Source organism: Polypterus senegalus, chromosome 8 (assembly GCF_016835505.1).
Source record: "Polypterus senegalus isolate Bchr_013 chromosome 8, ASM1683550v1, whole genome shotgun sequence".
NCBI lineage: Eukaryota > Metazoa > Chordata > Cladistia > Polypteriformes > Polypteridae > Polypterus > Polypterus senegalus.
Genome location: NC_053161.1, coordinates 54,385,523 through 54,406,746, shown reverse-complemented (window position 1 = coordinate 54,406,746; position 21,224 = coordinate 54,385,523). Strand labels below are relative to the sequence as shown.

General features: G+C 37.0%; 1 protein-coding gene across 4 annotated transcripts in view; it reads left to right on the top strand.

Annotated features, from left to right (window-relative positions):
* gramd4a (GRAM domain containing 4a) overlaps positions 1–21,224 on the top strand; it is a 323,835-nt gene that overhangs the window by 101,824 nt on the left and 200,787 nt on the right. For all 4 annotated transcript variants that reach the window (XM_039761079.1, XM_039761080.1, XM_039761078.1 and 1 more), the window contains one exon: positions 4,617–4,824. In XM_039761079.1, the coding sequence (XP_039617013.1) occupies positions 4,617–4,824 (208 nt within the window). The remainder of the gene's footprint in view (positions 1–4,616; positions 4,825–21,224) is intronic.

Sequence of the window (21,224 nt, the reverse complement as noted above, 5' to 3'; positions counted from 1 at the left end):
GCAGTCTACATCTTTAGATTTAATTGCTAGATATGGGTCATCCTCAGTTGTATGGAAATGGTTTGGCTTTGAAAAGACAGATGTTGCTCAAAAGATCTGCAAACTATGTTTGAAATTGGTTATTGTTAAAGAGAGTTCAGCAACTAAATTGTTTCACCATCTGTTAACTAACCATCCTTCCATTATCCAACCCGCTATATCCTAACTACAGGGTCACAGGGGTCTGCTGGAGCCAATCCCAGCCAACACAGGGCGCAAGGCAGGAAACAAACCCCGGGCAGGGTGCCATTCCCACCGCAGTGTGCTCACACACACACGCACACACACACACACACACACACACACACACCAAGCACAATTTCGGATCGCCAATGCACATAACCTGCATGTCTTTGGACTGTGGGAGGAAACCGGAGTACCCAGAGGAAACCCGCGCAGACACAGGGAGAACATGCAAAGTCCACACAGGGTGGCGAACCCTGGTCTCCTAACTGCGAGGCAGCAGCGCTACCCACTGCGCCACCGTGCATTGTTAACTAACCGCTGCACAGAATATGAAAAATATGAAAAGCTTCAGGAATAAGCTGTCCACAACACAATTCCTAAAAATAATATTTTTTTAAATGCTACTCCCCCCATGTATTAAGTAGTGGTGGCAGAGAAAAAAAAAAATAATGTTATGTGTTTGAGGAGAAATTAAATATTGAGTATTCAAACTCAATGGCACCGATAAGTGGTCAGCGCTGCAAAGTGCCATAGGATATGAAAAATGCAAAAAAAAATCTTGCGTAGCTTTTGTGGCATTATTCAAATAACCAATATCCATTTGTATGGTCAAAATGTAAAAATATATGTGAATTATGCAAAAAATTGTGAATGGCTGTACTGAAAATGAACATGGAAGACGCTATTCCCACAATGCTGTGCGTTTGAACTGAAGGCTGGTTTCTTTATCGTCAATGTGTTTACATTCAGTATGGCTGATTTCAGGAAGTAACTGTTGTCTGTTGCTGACGATTTTTTTGTTAGCTACCTTTACATTGTTTTCAAAAAACAAGAAATTCATTGCATTAATATGGGCATATTTTAACAATATTTATTTTGTGTGTTTTTTTATTGGCTGCAGAAATAGTGTTTTTCAAGGACATCTGGTATCAAATTTCTTGTTAAATCATCAGTGGGAAAGCACTCTGTGTTAAATTGGAAGAAAAGTACATTTTTTTAGAAGATCTGTTTAAAACATTTCACAACATTACAAAGATGTTTATTTTAAGATTATATTTATTATGGGCCTGTGTTTGGCTTTCTCATTCTCCTTACCGTTTTACCATATATAAAGAACTATTTTAGATGGAACTTTTCTCTTTTTGGGCTGATACTGATGGCTGAGTTATTTTCTTTGATTTAATTTTGAAGCATACTGCAACATTTGGAATATGAATATTCCGTTGTGTTTTGTTGAAATGTTTTCATCTCAAAAAACGTGTGTGTGTGTTATGTCAAATAATCTTTTTTAGACCCATATTAAACATATCCCTATTTTCTGGTGTTTATTTGAATGACAACATAGACATTTTTTATGCATATTTAACCAGCTGTGTGTTATGTAATTAACTAGGACAAAAATATTTAAATATATGATTTTAAATGGCCATAACCCTAACTGCCTATCTTCCAGAGCACAATTCACAATTTAAATACTGTAAACAAAAATGCTTATAACTGATCTAGAGACAAATCATTTACATTTTAACAATTATAGTAATTTAAATGTTCTCATGTTCAGAGTATTTGCTGCATAATCTTCTTAACTGAACATAAGCTATTATAGCACAAGCATTGTTATAGGTTTTCATATTTTGAGGCTTGTTCACTGAGGGGTCTTTGTGTGGTTGTAAGGAATCTAATTAGAGCAAAGGCTATAAATATACTGCTGCAGAAGTAAGAACTTTAGAATGTTGTGGTTTTTGCTTGTGAAGAAGCAAAGAAATCTGAAAAAGTGCTTTACCTGTAAATGAAGATTAAATATAAAAGAAATTTCTTATTAACATTTTGGAGTTGCTTCTGTCTCATTGTGGTAGCGAGTTTTATTTCATCAACATTTAAAAAAAAAAAATCTTAGTTCAGTTGGTATTTTTTGGTGGCCTCTGTATGCAGTACTTTGCGGCTTTGCAAGTTTTTTTTTGTAAATTACCATTTTTATCAAAACAGTTTACTTGTAAAGCAGTTTTAACTATTTCAGCTGACTTGTGTTTTAACCATTTGGAATAACATAGTAATTGCAGGGAGGCAGCAGCAATAATGTCATCTGGAGTTTGATTCCTGAAATGGTCACTGTCCATGTGGAACATGATGCTTTTAGGTGAAGTTCTTAAGCTGTAGGATAGCACTTGAACACTGTACATTGGTTATTGCTGTCTACTAGCTGTGCAGGTAGTAGATAGTAGGCAAAAAAAGATCTAAATTGAAACTGCATGATTGGAACAGAGGTACCCTTATAGCCATGGCTCAGGAGAGAAGGCAAAATGTTAACACTGAATTTGCAAAACATTTATTGACTAATTTGTAGAATTAACACTTTGTTTGAGATTATGTAAACTACAAAGTGACATAGCTTGTATATTTCATTGTTTAATACATCCACATAGTTTACACTTAAATTTTGAGATGATAAAGTAATAATTCTTGACAAAGTGCATTGATAGGAATTGACAGACATTTATTAAAATATTTTTGTTATTGATACATTATTTTGACTTATAAACGTTTTTATTTTGCATAATGTGGAGTTATTACTTAGTTAAAATAGACTCTGCTTCTCTAAAATCTAGGGCAAAACAACACTTACTCTGTTTTGCCCATGAGTTGAAAAGACTGAATTATATCTTGTTTAGAGTTCTAATGTCAAAGCTGCATGAAAGTTTGCTTACTTTGCCTCCCTACTTAATCAGTGAGTACTCTTATATGGAAATACATGTCATGCCATTTTCTGACCCGCTCAATCCAGACAATAGTGATGGATTGTGCTGGAGCCTGTCCCAGCTAGCATAGGGTACAAGGAAGGAACAAACCCTGGACAGGGTGCCAGTCCTTCACAGGGTGAGCACACCCACCACCAAACGCACACTGTGTACATCTTTGGACGGTGGGAGAACACCAGAGCTTCTGGAGGAAACTCATGCAGACACTAGGAAAAAATGTAAACCTTGGTCTCCTCATACATCCCACAATACAAATAAAGCAGTTCACAATTTATCCAATGAATTCTATTACACAGTGAATTGTACTACCATATCAGCCCCCAATAAAAAACTCAGGGAAGATTGTTAATAGGTACTTAAATATGCTGTTATTAAAGGCTGTTAAAATATATTTTTAAAATGGAGATTAACATTTCCTCGACAAATTTTGGCAGCTTTTGTTAAAAGTATAGCACTTGAGATTGAGATTGAGAAGTCATGTGTAAAAAGGCAACATTCTCAAACCCATTTCATTTACTCAGGATTTTGGGGGCAAGAACGTGTCTCCGCATCCCTGGACACAAACCAGAAAACATCTCTGGTCAGTTCATCGCAGGTAACACTTATGCACGCTTAAACTGGCACCAGTTAATCTAATCGGCATATATTTGTTGATGTTAGACAAGACCCACAATGGCACTGAAAGAATGCACAAATTCACTGCATAGAGAGGTGAAGCAATGGATCAAACTGAATTACATTGTCTACTGTATATCGTGGGGGAAAAAAAAGAGAATGAAACTTTCTGAATTGAGAACCTATAGTCACTTTAGCTCTTTGATATCACCATCTTTTACTAATGTATTTCCTAACTCTTCATGATTTGAATGCACATAGGAGCAAAAAAATGAATATAATGAAGTATAAAGTGAGAGCAGATTTCTTTTTATTGTAAGTTGTGTTAGCAATACAGTATACATATTTCAGAAATTCTTATTTAAACAAACCACTTTTGGGAATTTCTGATTGGCTGTAAATGAGAAACACTGGGAAGAAAAAATTATATTTTCCACAGGGGATAGGATGTTTTGCCCCACAAGGCTCAGGTGAGGGATGGGGAGTGTGATGGACATCTGTGGCTGTTTCCCAGCCTGGAGGACCAGGGGAGCAGATGTGTACAGGACACTGCCTTTCCCTGAGTTCTAGATGGCAGCCCCCCTGGGTTGCAGCAGCTCCTTGGATTCCTGCAGGGCTCCAAGGAAAGTGCAATTTGGCACAGCCCTGTTGGGTTCCATTGGGGCTTCCAGGGGGAGCTGCAGAGCCCTACTTTGGGTTTCCACTGAAGTGCTCCCAGGTGCAGCATAAATGGAGCTGCCTCACTTCAAGGAGTCAAGGAGCCAGAGTTGGGAGGAAGAAGGACGACGCTTTCTGGAAGAGGAGTGGAGGTGGTGAGATAAAGAGAAAGGAGAAAAGAAACTGATATATGTTGTCCTGAGCTTTATTGTGCTGTTTATTGGTGGGGAAACGAAGGAAGTTTCCCCCCCGGGTAAATAAAACGTGTGTTGTGTTGGACTTGTGCCTAGCGTCTGTCTTGTTTCCTTAGTTTTCAACAACATCTGTGTTCCTTTCTAATATGAAATCTGTTTTTCTTTACAGGAACACACTTCGTCATGTTAAGGTAAAACAGAAGACCTCTGTGTTGAACATGCTAAAACGGTTGGACAAAATAAGGTTCAGAGGACACAAGCGAGACGAGTTCCTTGATTTAGCTGAATCTCCCAATGCTTCAGACAATGAATGTAACGATGAAGTTCCAGTGAAGCAACGAACATCTTTTAAGGAAACTGATGACTTAAGAGACCTTGTAAGTAAACCATTAAGATGAAGAAGAACATGTATATGTGAGAACTCTTCCTTAAGTAACAAGCAAAAAAATTTGGAACAATAAAATAGTGTTTAATTCCTTTTGTCAAAAAATTTGGGGAGATATTACAATCTCTCTTAACACAACAAGGGAAAAGTTATCTGTGTATATATGTATATATAGTTAGCTTTTTTTATTTAAATAATTGTCAAAACAAGCAGTGTATTGATTCTGTCAAAAGAAAACAAATTTTCGCACAAGTCAATGGTAACAGTTTTTCAGTCATTTTTTGGCCTAATTCCATATTACAATTATTACATTTACTTTACTATAACTTGTTTGAAAAATGTAAAAATTCTAATCTAAAGTTGGTAGCTTTACATTTAAAAGTTTGACAGAAGTGATGCAACTGATGTGGAGCTTGTCATCAGCTGCACTGGACTGAACAGCCAGAGCTGGGTTCTCCAAGCTGACATCAAGGTGAATTTAAGAGAGAGAGACCTGTGTAGTGGATGGTAAAGATTCCAATGGAAAGAAGTTGCGTCTAAAAAATTACTGAGTTAGCAGATTTGGTAACAAGAGAAATGGTATAGAAGAACATACTTAAGACTTACTAGCATATACATTTATATGAAAACATATATTACACATTTAGCAACCAAAAGGAAAGTTTCAGCTTCTGCCATTGGTTTGATGCCATTATGTCACTCTTCATCAGAATGGCTGATTGTACAAAATAACTGGTTATACATGTCAGTGTCATTTAAAAAGACATACTGTAAATGTGCCTTGATGCTCTGGAATGACTTGTATTTAATATAGTCAGACCCAAATGCCCTTCGCTGTGCCATTATTTGGACGAGTGCAATGAACTGCAGCTGTGAATTTTGGAAAGCCTAAATATCTGGTGTCTCATTATAGTAGTATTCTCAACAAATAAAAAGGTGGGTCAGCTAATTTTCTTTTTCCTATAATTTCACCATATTTTAAATAAAATCAGTCAAAAACATTTTTTAGATTTTAGGATATTTAGTTTTTCTATTGTAGTAGTTTTTCCTCCTAAATATTGAGTTATCAAATTGTCCTTTGTTAGCGGATGCATACTGCACTAGATGTACAATCCTGGCGATTTTTTAATAAATAATGTTGCTGCTAATTAATTTTTGTGATTAATGTGGCCCATTTAATGCATTAAAAAATACTGTTGCACCCAGGGCAAGTCACAGCGGCATTTTCATGTTTTTTTTTTTTTTACATTACAAAACAATAATACACGTGTCTACCTAAATACTATATCACATATATATTGTTATTTTCATTAAACTGTATAGCTTTTAATGTTTTATTTAAATAGTAGTGTAACTAAGTGTAACATTAGATATGCTATAAAAATCCTGTCTCTGAGAAAAAACAGGGTGACGAATGACATAGTTAAAGAGCTGCATGTTAATTTGTCGTGTTTTCGATAGATCGTTTGTTCTATCATTTTATAATGTTTAAAGAATTCAGCAACATTAATTACACTGAAAAAAAAATCCTCTGAACCTTTACCTGAGCATTTGTTTCTCAACTTAAGTAGGTATGGTAGGCATAATGCCCAGTGGGGGTTTGGTTTTTTTGTTCTTGTCATCTGACCTTATCAGACCCAACTTTTTTTTCTTCTTTTATTGAATTTATTAAAAGCATGTAACATTCCATACTATCAAGTCACACTTAACAAAACTAAATTCAGTTTGACCCCTACCCATAAGAAAGAGAGGAAGGCCAACAGCCAGAGTAAAAGGTTTGAGAGTAGTAAAGAGTGCAGGAGTCTTTCTCACCAATACAAAGGCTTATTCTAAAATATTATTGATTAGAGACATCTGGGAGTACACTGAACACAGCTATTAATGGATTAAGGGTGATTGTGACACCAAGGCTGTCTGATAGGCATTTAAAATTTTTTGTCCATAACGATGTAATTTGAGTACACGCCCAAAACATGGCCTAGTGAAGCTGGAGCTTGATTGCAACATTCACAGGCTGGATCTTGCTCTATGAACATTTTGGGCAATTTTAAATGAGATAGATGTATTCGATAAAAAAAAAAAAATTTAAGTTGAATAATTGAATGCTTTTTACATATGGAGCTAGAGTGAGTTCTGTGCATGGCTGTCTTCCCTTTTCTGGAATGTTTAAAAGGAAGGGACTTTAAAATGGTTTTATATATTATAGAAATGCTGTCTGAGTTTTCAAGACTGATCATTAACTCTTTTTTAATAGAGATATGTGGGAGGTGAGGAAAATTGGGCAGATTTCGTTTAGCAAAGTTTCAAATTTGGAGATAGTGGAAAAATTGTGTTGATGGGAACTTTATGAAGTTAAAAAGTGATACTGTATACAAGGACTGTACTAATTGTATATCTATTCAGTAATCCCTCCTCGATCGTGGGGGTTGCATTTGTATGGTTATTTTTATACATTTTAAGCCCTTATAAACTCTCCCACACTGTTTATAAATATTTCCTGCACAGTTATACAGCATAATCCCTTTGTATTCTCTTAGATATTAGGTAAGATTCATTGAAATTATGCATATAAACACACTGTTTATATACAGTAAAACCTAAATATTATTTTAAAGTTAGAGTGTCTCCGATATTACATATGTTACAGCCATTACGATAGACAGGCCACCAGCAATAAATACGTACAATGCAAGAAAAATAGTATACAGTAAATGTGTGTACACTGCCACTAAACGTACGTACATGTACGAAGTACTGTAAGTAGAAAATTAATTATGGTTACTCACCAACAATGACATGATGACCTGTCCGATAACGATGAGTTTAGTTTTACTGCACAACAAAGGACAGCGTTACAGCCCTTCTAAAGAAGCCACTTCAGGTGACTGTGTAGCACTGCCGTTGTTCTTCTTCTGGCAGACTTCAATTCAAATCCCTAAAGCAGATTCCATCCAAACTACTGCCTTATTACATCCACTTACAACTCATTTTGCACCCTGGTTAAAAGGACACTGCGGCCGTAGATCTTATATTCCTTTCCTACTTTTTAAATAAAAGGAATTGTAGCCTCATTGATGCTGTAATGGCGTCCTACAGCGGTGTAGCTTTTCCCTTCCTTCAACAAATGCAAAACGTTTACCTTTTCAGCAATCGTTAACATCTTCCGTTGGCGCTTGGGCACGGCCTCTGAAGCAGTAGCAGGAGCAGATTGTTTTGGAGCCATAATGAAGTGAAACACGTTGATGCTGAATGAGCGAGACTAGACTTCCTGGTTAACACTGCATTCAGCACACAGGAACTTAACTGCGTGCACTGACTGGTTAGCTTCTCAGTCATCCGCCAATAGCGTCCCTTCTATGAAATCAACTGGGCAAACCAACTGAGGAAGCATGTACAGGAAGTAAAAGACACATTGTCCGCAGAACCCCCGAAGCAGCGAAAAATCCGCGTTATATATTTAGTTATGCTTGCATATAGAAGCCGCGAAAGTCGAAGCGCGATATAGCGAGGGATTACTGTATATCTCTATTGATTTTTTGTTTTTATTTATCCATTATTATTCTTGCCTAATTTTTTTTTCTTGCAACCATTTCTTTGATACTTTGAGCTACATCCTGTTTTTGAAAATGTGCTATAGAAATAAGTGTTATTTTCATTGTTCAGGAGTTCCATGAACTCTCATTCCACACTGCTCTAAGCTTCATATTTAGCCCGATACTGAGCATACTAGGAGCTGATACTTTGTCGCCTCAGTTACCAAGTGTGACTTTGCCTAATTCTTTTTGATGGAACTGAAACTGGCTGAAGTAATCCTAGCTTGACGATTTAAGCTAGTGTAAACTCGTTAAATGCACTGTGTAAAATATCTGTGCTACAAAACATTAAAACGTTTTGATGGCACTTTCAGAAAAAGTCAATCAACAACTTTTGGAAATGTTCATTTTCTCATTCTAGTACACAAGATAAAGTATAGAATTAATGTGTTTCATTAACTATAAGAACTGGCTTGAGCTAAATTGTGGACCTTCAGGAATATGGGGGGGTGTACCATACCAAAATTAAAAGTCACTAAACAGACATGTGAATTTGGAGTGAAACACACACTTGCAGAACCTGCTCACTTGGCATTAAGTCCTGGGGTTCCTTGTTCATTTACTGGGGTTTCAATGGAAACTGCCTCCTATAATTCATTTTGTGCACCATGGCAGAGCACAACCAGTGAACTGGTATATTTGTGCACATTAACTTATTTATATTTACATTTTTCTACTACTTCCCAATGATTGTTGCTTTGATGGAGATCTCCGAGGTATTGCATGCTGTTTCCCTTATATTAACACTAGAATTACCAAAGCCTATGAAAAAACTCTTTAATTCCAGCCCACCTTAAATCCCTTTGCACCTCTCTGTCAACATCTTTTGTCTTGTAAATGTGTCGATCAACACAAGCAGCAAACAAGCCTACTATCCCATTATACCCACCCCTCCCCAAAAGCAGAAGGAGCAAAAAGTTCTTCCAGCTGAAGTGGAGTTTTTGAGGGTAAACAATATATCGTTATTTGGAACACATGCATTTCATGTGTGTTCCGTGTCTACAACAATTTATGTAAACACATCATTAAAACAAACATTTTTCATGTTTTAGTAATAAATGACAAAATGTCAGCATGAACTGTATAATGTGTGAAGACTGAAATCCAAATATCAAATAAACACTTTTACAAAAGTTGCAAGTGCAATACGGCAGCTTCTGTGGTGCAGCGGTAAGAGCTGCTGACTTGTAATCAAGAGGCCGCCTGTTGGATTCTGGCTGTCTTGCAAATTTACCATTTTGAGTACTGAGCTGCTCTTGTTGTTAATATTATACAATAAAAACATACATTTGACTTGTGGCTGTAACAGCCAGTGTAAATTTATAGTACTTGTAAAAGTTAGCGTTACAACTCACCCCCCCAACACCCCAGATCTGAGGCTGTTAGTTTTTATTTGAAACAGGGAATAACTGTGGATATGAGTGGTGTTTTGAGACAATGGAACTGGAAATTCTCCAATCTGGAGGGACAAAAGCTGACACACAAACGCTGGTGTATCATGCCTTCCTTGTATCTCATTGTCACTTTAATTTTTTTTTTTTTATTCAGTTTTATTGAGTATTCCTGCTCACCCTGAATTAGTGTGCACCTTATAGTCAATGATGTCAAAGCCGCACTGGCAGTGATGCAACATTTTTTATATTCATTCGCATGCCTTCTTGCGGGTGTAATCAATGACAGCATTTTTTTATTTTTTTCTTTCAGTGAGTGCATGTTTTTTTTTTTTTCTGATCGTGCCCAGTCTCCACATTTTGGTGCATGGTGGTGTTTGTTTTGTACTCCAGGAAATGCAGAGGAAAGAATAGTACAGAGAGGTCAGTTCCACGGTATATGCAATCATCAAATTCAAATGTTAACAGTTCCCACACACCCAAGGACCTTCCTGCATTTACAACATATGTACCTTTTGCAATGTACACACTTCTGTCTGTGCTGTGGTTCCAATTACATTGAAGGAGCACCTGACACTGACAGTTTGTTTTCCCAGGGGAAGTGGCGGTCTTGGAACAGAAGCTTGTCAATATTGCATCCTCTTTCTTTTTTCCATTGCCTTTTCTTGTATGAAGTGATGACGAAGTTCCTCTGCAAGGTGAGCCAAGAACACTGTTCTTTTTCTCAGTGGATCAGAGCATACCTCGTATAGTACATGTGTATTGATCGCTGCCAGGTCAAGCATGTTGTAGCACACAGCAGCCGGCCACCTGCATGATCCTGTTCGCACTGAATAAGCTCACGCCTTCTGTTCCATGATGTCAACACAGCCCTGGGGGAAAAAAAGAAAGAGACATGTATATCATTGTATGATCTGAATAGTACCAATCGGAAAACATCATCGCAATAATGCAATATTATTTGAAAATGAAAAGCGTCAGATCGGGTGTGAATTTATGCGGACGCTGTTAGTTAGGATCAGATCAGGAGGGAGGGAGGGAGAGTGTGAACATGACCAAGTGAATAAAACTGGAAAAAAAAGCTAACTTTTACAAGTACCATAAATTTACACCCGATCTGATTGTTATTGCAAGTTTTTTCAAAGGCTTTGGTAATTCTAGTGTTAATGATTGTTGCTGGAGGTGATTCATTCGCGATGTGTCAAATTCAGTTCTGCTAACTTTTCTGTGCTCCAGGGGCCTCATGTATAACGCCGTGCGTAGAACTCGCACTATAACATGGCGTAAGCACAAAAGCCGAAATGTGCTTATGCACAGAAAAATCCAGATGCAGGAATCTGTGCGTACTCCAACTTCCATGTTCTTCCGCTACATAAATCCCGATCAGCGTGAATACTAACGCCGGCACGCCAAGATTTTGTAACGCCCAAATCCTCCCAGAATTACGCCTATTTGAATATGCAAATCAATATAAATCGCCCTTAAGCGCAGCCTTCTGTGAAAAGACAATGGGAAAAGCACGGGGAAAATATAAGAATTTCAGCGAATACCAAGTGGAGGCAAAGGAAAAACATACTATTTGTTCAAATAAACCGTGGTATAATCAACAAAATGAAGTTGATCGAGTGACATAGCGTGTTGGAGAAACTTGAAAGCTCACATTCACAAAATCGCACAGTGCCGGAAATAAAAAAGAAGTCACATATCAAAGTTGCCGTGAAAAGAAGAGTTATAAGCCCACTGTCTGAGTGTCATATGAAAGCTTATTAGGGTACAGAGAAAAAAGGCACACGGTGGGGAAAAAGCACTAAATGTCAACTTTAATCTCAATTTTCCACTTTAATCACGTAGTTTATTTTGTCATTTAGTAGAACATTATAAACTTCATCTTAAAATCGTTTAATTAACCAGTTTCTCAAAATTACATCGTAATTAAAGTAGCACGTTAAATGCTTTGTTTTGTATTTGATCTTCTACTCGTATGTGATCTATGTGTGTGAATCACTACTTGCTTCTTAAACTGGCTCTCTTCCTCCAACTGGACACAGAGTCCATTACATTTGTGATATTACAGCTCTCTGAATAACTAAAATACTGAGATGTATACGTGATGTCATTTTCATGATGATAGGAGCTAAAGCACATTATTAAACATGTGTTTCATGAGCCTCATGCTCATGACAAGCATTTATCTTTTGTCAAATTTGTCGCATGCTTTTAGCTGTGTTGTTATTTTCTCTTCTGTTTTATATTCAATATATATTGGCGTACGCCCAAGAGTCCTTGCTTTTCTTTCCCAAGTAACCGATCGCCACACAATCAGCTCTGTAATAGAAGTTAAGCCATCTGTAAGCTTAGCCCGATTCTTCAAAACGCTTAAAGAACATTGAAATATCTTCGTAGTACATGTTTAATTATTCTATCCTTCACGACACTCCCAGTGAAGAATATAGATTATTTAAATGAAGTTAGTTTTATGTGTATAATTTAACAAACATATTTTGCTGCATTTCACCTTAAAATGATATCGTCATCATATGTAAATACGCGCTTTATAAAGTGGCTCAGGTTGTGAGATATTATAACTGTAGTGCAAGTTTACAGTGGGGTGATTGTACTTATAAGTACAAACTGTTCTACAAGGAGCAATTGATTGAGTGCATTTAAAGTTCTTGGGATTAAACTGTTTCTGAACCACGAGGTCTGTACAGGAAAGGCTTTAAAACATTTTGCCGTGGCTTAGACAGTGTGTCCTTAAAGCCATATACCGATAATTCTCTTTCCGATCAGCTGCTGCTGTGATTCACACTCAGATACAGTGATATAAATACTCCGAGTCGTGCAGTGAGAGCAATATGGAAAAAGATGATCCGCTGTGGCAACTCTGGAGGAGGAGGAGGAGGAGGCTAAAGCAGTTATGGTATTACAATCAGATGCATTACACTAATAAACAATATGCGGTTAGTTTCTGTGTATTTATAAAGCCGCGTCATGAAAATAATGAGTAATCACACAAGAACAGTACCATTGCTTTGACGCTGGGTGCCGCCTGTTTGCAGAACCGAAATGGAGAACTTGCGTACGACAAGGCATGAGGTACCGTGGAAAAGTGCGTGGCTTCACGCCAAGTGTAGGTTTTATACATCGCAATTTGAACGTGGAAAAGTTCTTACGCAACAATTCTGTGCGTACGCACCGTTTATACATGAGGCCCCAGGTCTTGTGAAGAGAATGCAATACCATTTAAAAGGATCATTGCTGACTTATACACCGGAAATGCATTGTTATTCCAGTGCAGTGTTTTAATTGTTATGAGGCAGATAGTAATATTATGTAACACACACAAGGAAGAAAGAAAATGCATTCCCTCAAATCTCCAGATTTAATCTTAAATGGAATTTTAGAAATGTAAATATATGTGAAAAAATGAGTGGTAAAAATAGTCACCCTTCTCTCTTCATTTAAGTTAAGAGGATTTCATACTAAAATCATACTGGCTTGTGTTTGGTAGCAACTTAAAAAATCCCTTGTTATTTGTGTACTCACTGAGTTAGTAAGTTGAATTTTAAACATAAAGGACAACAAAACTGACAGGCAGACCCTCATGTTTAAAATCCTTTCCATATTTAGTAATGGTGAGGAACAGACCACTTTTACACTTCTGGATTCATAAATTCAGCTGGGATCTGGCATATCTGGTTATATCACAACAATGTCTAAACCAAGTAAAAGAGTTTTTGTATTAATTTATGTAGCTATTTTGTATGTAATTTACCTTTTTTAATTCACACCCTTGTGTATTTTATTATATGACTTCTCAATTTCCAGTTTTTGGGTTGTCTGACAGTGTTTTGTACCCTGTTAGTGTTTAGAGTTGTTTTTGTGGTACTACACCAGGGCCCGGGCTCTATTTACTCTGATGTGTGCATCTCCTTGTCATAAATCATTTCTTTGTGATTTTTTTTTTTTTTTAAGAATTTTGCCATTTTTGTGTCCTGTTGTGTTCCAAATAATACAGTAGAATACCTTGCCAAGAGTATTAGTATGTAGCCTATAGTAGTAAAAAAAATTATTTATTTTTTTTTTAACTACAATCAAATATAAGATAATACAAGTGTGTATACATTTTTCCAAAAGTGTTATGGGGATTAATCTGTCCGCAAGGAATTTGCTGACTCATGTCTGACCAGGCTTTCAAAAGTGAATCAGTTAAATACTCTGAACATAAAGACAAAGAAAAGTTTTTTTTTTATATAAAAATTTGTTTTACTGTGAAATGTCTAATACTAATGTATAGTGTACAGTATTTCAAAAACTGTAGGAATTAACTGTTATTTCAGTTGTATCAGAATATACGGTACTGGGGAAGATTTTGTAAATGAAAGGTGTTTTCAGGGTTCCTTCCCTAGGCATTAATTAATGTGAACATCGGAGTATTGTTCTTGTATAATATATTTTTTAGGATACACTTGCAAGTTCTCTCAGTGTGTGCACATTCTGCTGTAGGGGCTATCATTTTCCATGTCTCAATTTTATATCAATTTATTTACTTGGCAATGCAAACTATTAGTATTGCAGGCAGCAGATGAGGGCAGATATGTAACTGAATCATATGCCTTTTGAAAAATGTTGTAATTAGCCCTGTTTAGTCTTTTAAAACAAACCATAACAGTTTTAAAATGTAGTCCATTTATTTATTGAAGAACATAGCTCTCTAATTTCTTGAATCACTTTTCAGTGGTTGTGTTTAGGTCTCTCTGCAGCCTTGATCTATACTTGAAGTTTAGTTTTTCTATGGCACCCACTGCAATGCCTTCTATTTCTCAGCTAATGGTTTATGAAATCCATCCATCCATTTTCCAACCCACTGAATCCGAACACAGGGTCACGGGGGTCTGCTGGAGCCAATCCCAGCCAACACAGGGCACAAGGCAGGAACCAATCCTGGGCAAGGTGCCAACCCACTGCAGGACACACACACACAAACACACCCACACACCAAGCACACACTAGAGCCAGTTTAGAATCGCCAATCCACCTAACCTGCATGTCTTTGGACCATGGGAGGAAACTGGAGTGCCCGGAGGAAACCCACACAGACACAGGGAGAACATGCAAACTCCATGCAGGGAGGACCCGGGAAGCGAACCCGGGTCTCCCAACTACCCTCAACTGCGAGTGCCGCCCGGTTTATGAAATAATAACCTTAATTCACTTTTATAAGGGAATGTTGGTACCATATGAAAACAGTTATTGGAAAAAATTGTATAGCTTTCAAAAGTAAGCCTCTGTGGCATGAGTACCATTGAGGAAATTGACATTACGGCAAAACGTGGGCAGAGTATATTCCATGAATCTGGTGATGTACTTGAGCAGTAATATTGACATGGAATGTTGGGTTGTCTTGTTGAATGATCTAAGGTAATTCTTAAAGAACTTGTATTATTGAGAGCTGTCAAGCAAGATCAGGTCTTCTGTCTTTGTAAAAAGACCAAAAGAGGCTAATGGACAGAATCAAACAGAATTTCAACTTCATTCTCGGGTGCCTCAAAAGTTTATTAGTACTATGATCAGTTATTTTTTAGGAAGTCTGATTTTCGGAGTATCATGAATACCTAAATCATTAAAGTAGTTCTAAAATAGGAGTTCCATTATTCCTATTAGCATAGGCAAAGCATAGGGTGATAAGAGCACTTCTTTGCATAATCATGTTCAATAGTATAAAGTTCAAATTTGTTAAGTGCAATACTCTTGTGGCAGTGCAATTCAGGAAGAAAGCATAGAAGTAACATTTGGAATGTGAATGTAGTTGAGGCTCTATTTATTTCTGTGTGTTGGTTGCAATGAGATGATACTGGGCATTAAATATTTGCTTTTCTGTAATATTTATTTTGTGTGTTTTAAAAAAAAAGTTTGTTCAAAACAATTGTTAATGATGAATTTAATTAGTGTATTTTTTTGGTTTGAGTGTTTTATTTGAATACCATTCGTAACAAAAGGACTACAATGTGAGTGAAGACTTTTTTTGTGCTGTTTTGGGCAGAATCATATCATGTTTATTTGTAATGGTGATTCTTCTTTTCAAAATATGACTCATTTGGTTATCTTTGAGTATAGCTGATAACTTGAGAACCAGTGCTATTGTGAAGTTCACAATAATGATGCAGTATATGCACTTCTGTTGAATTGCCAGCAGTTGCATAAAGCTGTCTTTGAAGTTACCAGATATTATTTATGTATATAAAGTGCATGCATTCGTCAGTTGAAAATAAATTCTAAGAATTATAGTTAAATGGAACATGACAAATGGAGTTTGCCATTTTATAAATTTACTATAGACTAAACGGACAGAGTTACTCTGAAATACTACAGATGTTTTAGCAGAGAGTCATAATTAAAAATAGCATTCAATTCTTAAACAGAATATTGGTCAGATTCTAATATTTACATATGCATCGGGTCCTTCATACTTCCTGTTAGCACCTGGTGAGGAGCAGTATGCTGTGGACAGCTTGTAAAGGCGCAAAAACAGTATGGGTCATGTTGCCTAGGAACAGGAGAACCAGACAGCACAGTAAATGCAAACAATATTACTCAAATCTTTCAATGTAGGGCAAAGAATGAGTTTCATTTTCAAATAACATAATTATTTTACTCAATAAAATAATTTATATTATTGGGGCTGTTTTAGGATTAAAAATGCTATGCCTAGGATTCATTAACATTTTCGAGCATGGTCAATAGTAACCTGATAACAGAATTTGTTCACTAGTTAAGTGACTTGATGACACTTGATCAAGTGATTTCTTGATATAATAATTTATTTTTGCTTGATAACCCCATTAGATTGTCTATGACACATTTCTGGGGGCTCAACCTAAGCCTAACAGAACAGGGTATTATAATAGTCATCAGAAAAATTGGTACATAGTATTTTCAACACACAAAGTGAAACAAACGACACAAGTAAACAGAAAATGCAGTAAGAGAAAAAACTTTGAGCAGGGTCGGATGCAAAACATTTTTCTTAAGTTTTGTTGATCAATAGAGGTACGTGTGCCTCAAGTGCTGCCAACAGTACTTTTTCCCCCATTTTTTTCATTTGCATTATATTTGTCATTGGCACGAGAAGTATAAATTAGTGTTTACTGCAGTTTTCATTGTCATTTCTGAGAGGCTGACTATATTTTTGGCAAATGTTTATATTATTCATCAATATATTTAGAATGGGGATGCCCTTGACCCCTGAACACCAGACACAACTCTGCCGACTACAGTTTAGGGGAAAATGAAAGGTGTGTGTGTGTTTTTTTTTTAAACTCAGAAACACATTCACAGGCATTCTTTGTAACAATCCAAGACAGTATTTGTTGTTAATACAGCCCCCTTCTCCTCTTCCATCTCCTATCACTCCTTCACATGAGCTATCGCTCTCTGCCGTCTGACTCTCATCATTGGATGAGGCAGAGTGGCTCCTTTTACGTCAGACCTGGGAGCACTTCTGGTGTCACGGCATTGCATGCCAGAATCATTTGTGGGTCATATAGAAGCTCTCCAAAATAGTGATGTCCATTCTTCACAGTGCCCCCTGCGATGCCCAGGGACCCTCACAGCTATCTCCCTTCTGGACTACAATACCCAGGCAACACTCACCCCATGTCCATCTTTTGCTGACAGAGCCTGAGAACCTTCCTGGCTATGTTGTGTCTGCAATCTTAGGCTCCATCCATTATGGGCTCTCAGGCAGGCAGTTAGTCTTTCCTGACCCAAGTCAGGATGCCAGTTCATCCAACCCAGCACTTAGTCTGTAAAACCTTAAGAAGTTCTTTTCTAGAAAAGCAATTTAATTTTTTTTTATTCATTCTCAGTAATAAAATGAAATAAGGGAAAAAGTGATGTCTGAGACTTAGACCATGCAGTAGAGATAACATTAAGAAATCAAACATATTTTAGTATCTTAATTGCTTCACAGATTGAAAAGCTTCTGCTTTACATCTGAATGTGACTTAAACCTAAAGTCTTTAGAAGTAATGAGCAATGTGCAATTCTAGTAGGTTTTGATGGTGCAAAAATGTTTTCAGGAACATTTAGTTTTGAAGACTTTATGCTTTACTATAGTTTGGTGTTCTACTGTACTGTCTCATAGAAGCATACAACTGTTTAATTTGTGCTTGATATTCATGCTAGTAAAGAAGCCAGTATGATTTTGGAATAGCATAACATTTCAAAATAAAAATATTGTACCATTGTCCTTATTTATTTTTTGATACTTGGTGTGTACATTAAAATGATTTTGATGAGCTCCTTAGAGGTCTGTAAGGTTCTCCATGGTGTATTAAGATTTGTTATTTTTTTTGAAGTCCGATCTAGTGGTTTAGTAGTTAAGGAGTTGGACTGTAAATCAGAAACTTGTTCATATAGCTGAAATAACATAACTCACTGTGTGACCCTGAGCAGTCCCTTAACCGCTCATGTGCTATATATAAATGTATATTTATACATTTTTGTATAATGGCAGCACCTTACTTGTAAACCACATTAAGAGGTTTTTCATTATTAAAAGGTGCTTAATAAAAGAAGAAAGTCAAATGGCAGTAATCTCTGAGGTGTGGCCTTTGACCTTCCCTTAGTTTGTTTGTTTTCTTTTTCTTCCTCACTTTATTCCAGCGTTTTCAAAGAGTTCCTGTTCTTTCATTTCTTCAGGTCTTATCTACAATATACAGGCAGTCCCCGGGTTACATACAAGATAGGGACTGTAGGTTTGTACTTAAGTTGAATTTGTAAGTCGGAACAGATACATTATTTTAATAAATGCTATTGTTGACAGACTGTAACCAAGTGCTCTGCCAATGAATGATTGAGTTCCACCTCTTTCTGACCTTTTTATTATTTCTACATTATTTTCAATGGTGATGGTTTTTCTCTTCTTTACTGTATCACCAGCACTTGCATCAGATTTGTGTTTCAGAGACATTCTTGAAGGGTGAAGACAAAAGGTTAAGATGAGCTCTTCTGCACAGCACTGTACACGTTCTCACAGCAGGAAGGCACCAGACGTCAACATCTCTGATGTATAGGTTGGTCCAGATCTAATCATGCAATTTTCATTACGCTATAACTTATTCAGTGTATTACATAGAAAATCACCCGAAAAATCCTGGATCATTGAAGTGTATGAACTGACGACATGAAAAATCATCTTCGCGCCAAACTGGAATCATCCCTGCATTAATCAAAGTCATCCAGATGATCTGGATCTGCATAATTAGATCTGGACCACCCTGTACTGACCAGAGAACTTCCTGCTATGTGTGTAACAGTACAAGCAGGCTTGCTATTGAGAATGAATGGGGGCAACGAGGGGCGGTTCATCAACAGCCCCACCTCACAGTCACCTCCACTACAGTATGCTGTCTGCAGTGTCTGCTGCATCACCACCCCCATTCAACACGCAGCCATGTAGGCACACTACAATGCTACCCCCCGCTGCCTCGTTCATCCTCAGTAGCCTCCGTTCAGCCACTACTGGGCTACCACTTTCAGCATTACCAGCTGCCCACTGAGAATGAACGGGCAGCCATGTGTGGTGGGCGGGCAGTAAAACCGCTTGCTGCCGGGAGCTGATCGAGGGATGCTACACTTCGCGAGCAGCGAAATCGCCTCCCCTCCAGCCTCCGTCCAGCCACTGCTTGCAGCATCCCCAGGCTGAAGATGACGGAGCGGCAGTTACTGAGGCGCATGCGTCGCAGCTGCGACCCCGTTCGTATGTCGCAGGACGGATGTCCTTAACCTGGGGACTACCTGTACTTGTGTTTGTTTCTGTGCTATTTGATTCTGGACACAGGTATGATGTAAACTGTGTAAAATATTGCAGTTTCCATTGTTTAGTTCAAATGTGAGTGCTACTTTTAGTGATGTACCTTATTAATACAAAAATATGGGTTATTCTTCAATAGTGGCCTGTTACTCTGCCCACCAGCTTCTTATTGACTGTATTTGAGCCATTAAGCCACCGGTTATATTTCTGGATCCTGCATGTAACACTGTAGTGTAACATTTTGCTGCATTTCCAAGAGGTATTTGAAAGTTAAAAATGAATACAAGGTGGCATAATGAAGCACTGAAAAGAAAGTACAACTTATACATACTTTACTTTAAATATGTACCTTTTACATTAAAATGATAGTGTGAAACTATGGTATTAAACATGTTTTCCAATATTTTTTTCTGTCTGTGTTTTAGATTTTGAAAACTGGAAGCCAGTGATTTTCTTTTGTGTAAATGTAACTAGGCAGGAGGGATTTGTCTATCATTTGATTTCTTATAGAATGTAACCAGCTTACTCAACCAACTAACAGAATGTCAGGTCCTGCCTAGCCATCAGCAGTTTAACAGCAGGCAAAATTAGACCTGCTGCACTTGGTTGGGGTATTGATTTTTATCTGCTAAGATAGAAGTCATTACGCTAACTCAGAAGCACATTTGTAGTTTATATAAGTATATAAGTGATACATTATTTTTGTATACAAATAATGTCCTCTATCCTTCTGTGTCCATTCATACTCAACATATTTATATAAAAAAAAAAAGTATTTGTAAAATTTTCCTCTTTGTGTTTGCTTGTTACTGGAGTAGCCTACTGTTTTGCAGTGTGAAATGTACATGGCCAGGCAGATAGATGTGGGAATAGGACACATGCTCATGGATTAAGTTTATGGCAACAGTGGCGAATTATCGAAGTTTCTTACCTTCTAGTTTTTGCAAATAACTGCTTTTTCGGTTCTGCAAGAAATATGGTAGTTCTAATTATATTTCCATGAAAATAATCTTTTCTTGAATTAGCTTGAATCTTAATAATGCACACTTATAGTTAATCATGCTTCTATGGGGCATTTTATTCTTTGCTTATTTGCACTATGAAATATTTTTGGAATTCTGAAAAACAAAGTAATTTTTACATTTCAGAAGTCTGTTTATAGCATTCAGTCCTGCATAATATAACAAAATTTTACTTTTACAACAAACTTCTGGACAGGAGTACAGTAATCCCTCCTCGATCGCGGGGGTTGTATTCCAGAACCCCCCGCAATAGGTGAAAATCCGCAAAGTAGAAACCATATGTTTGTATGTATGGTTATTTTTATATATTTTAAGCTCTTAGAAACTCTCCCACACTGTTTATAAATATTCTCCGCAAAGTTATACAGTAAACCCTCGTTTATAGCGGTTGATCCGCTCCAGACAGATAAATGAATTTCCAGGAAGTAGCAGTCTTTATTTATAAATCTAATATTTTCACAGTTAGAGCATTGAAAATCTGTTTACGACCTTCTAAATACGTTTATTTAACATTATTAGAGCCCTCTAGACATGAAATAACACCCTTTAGTCAAAAGTTTAAACTGTGC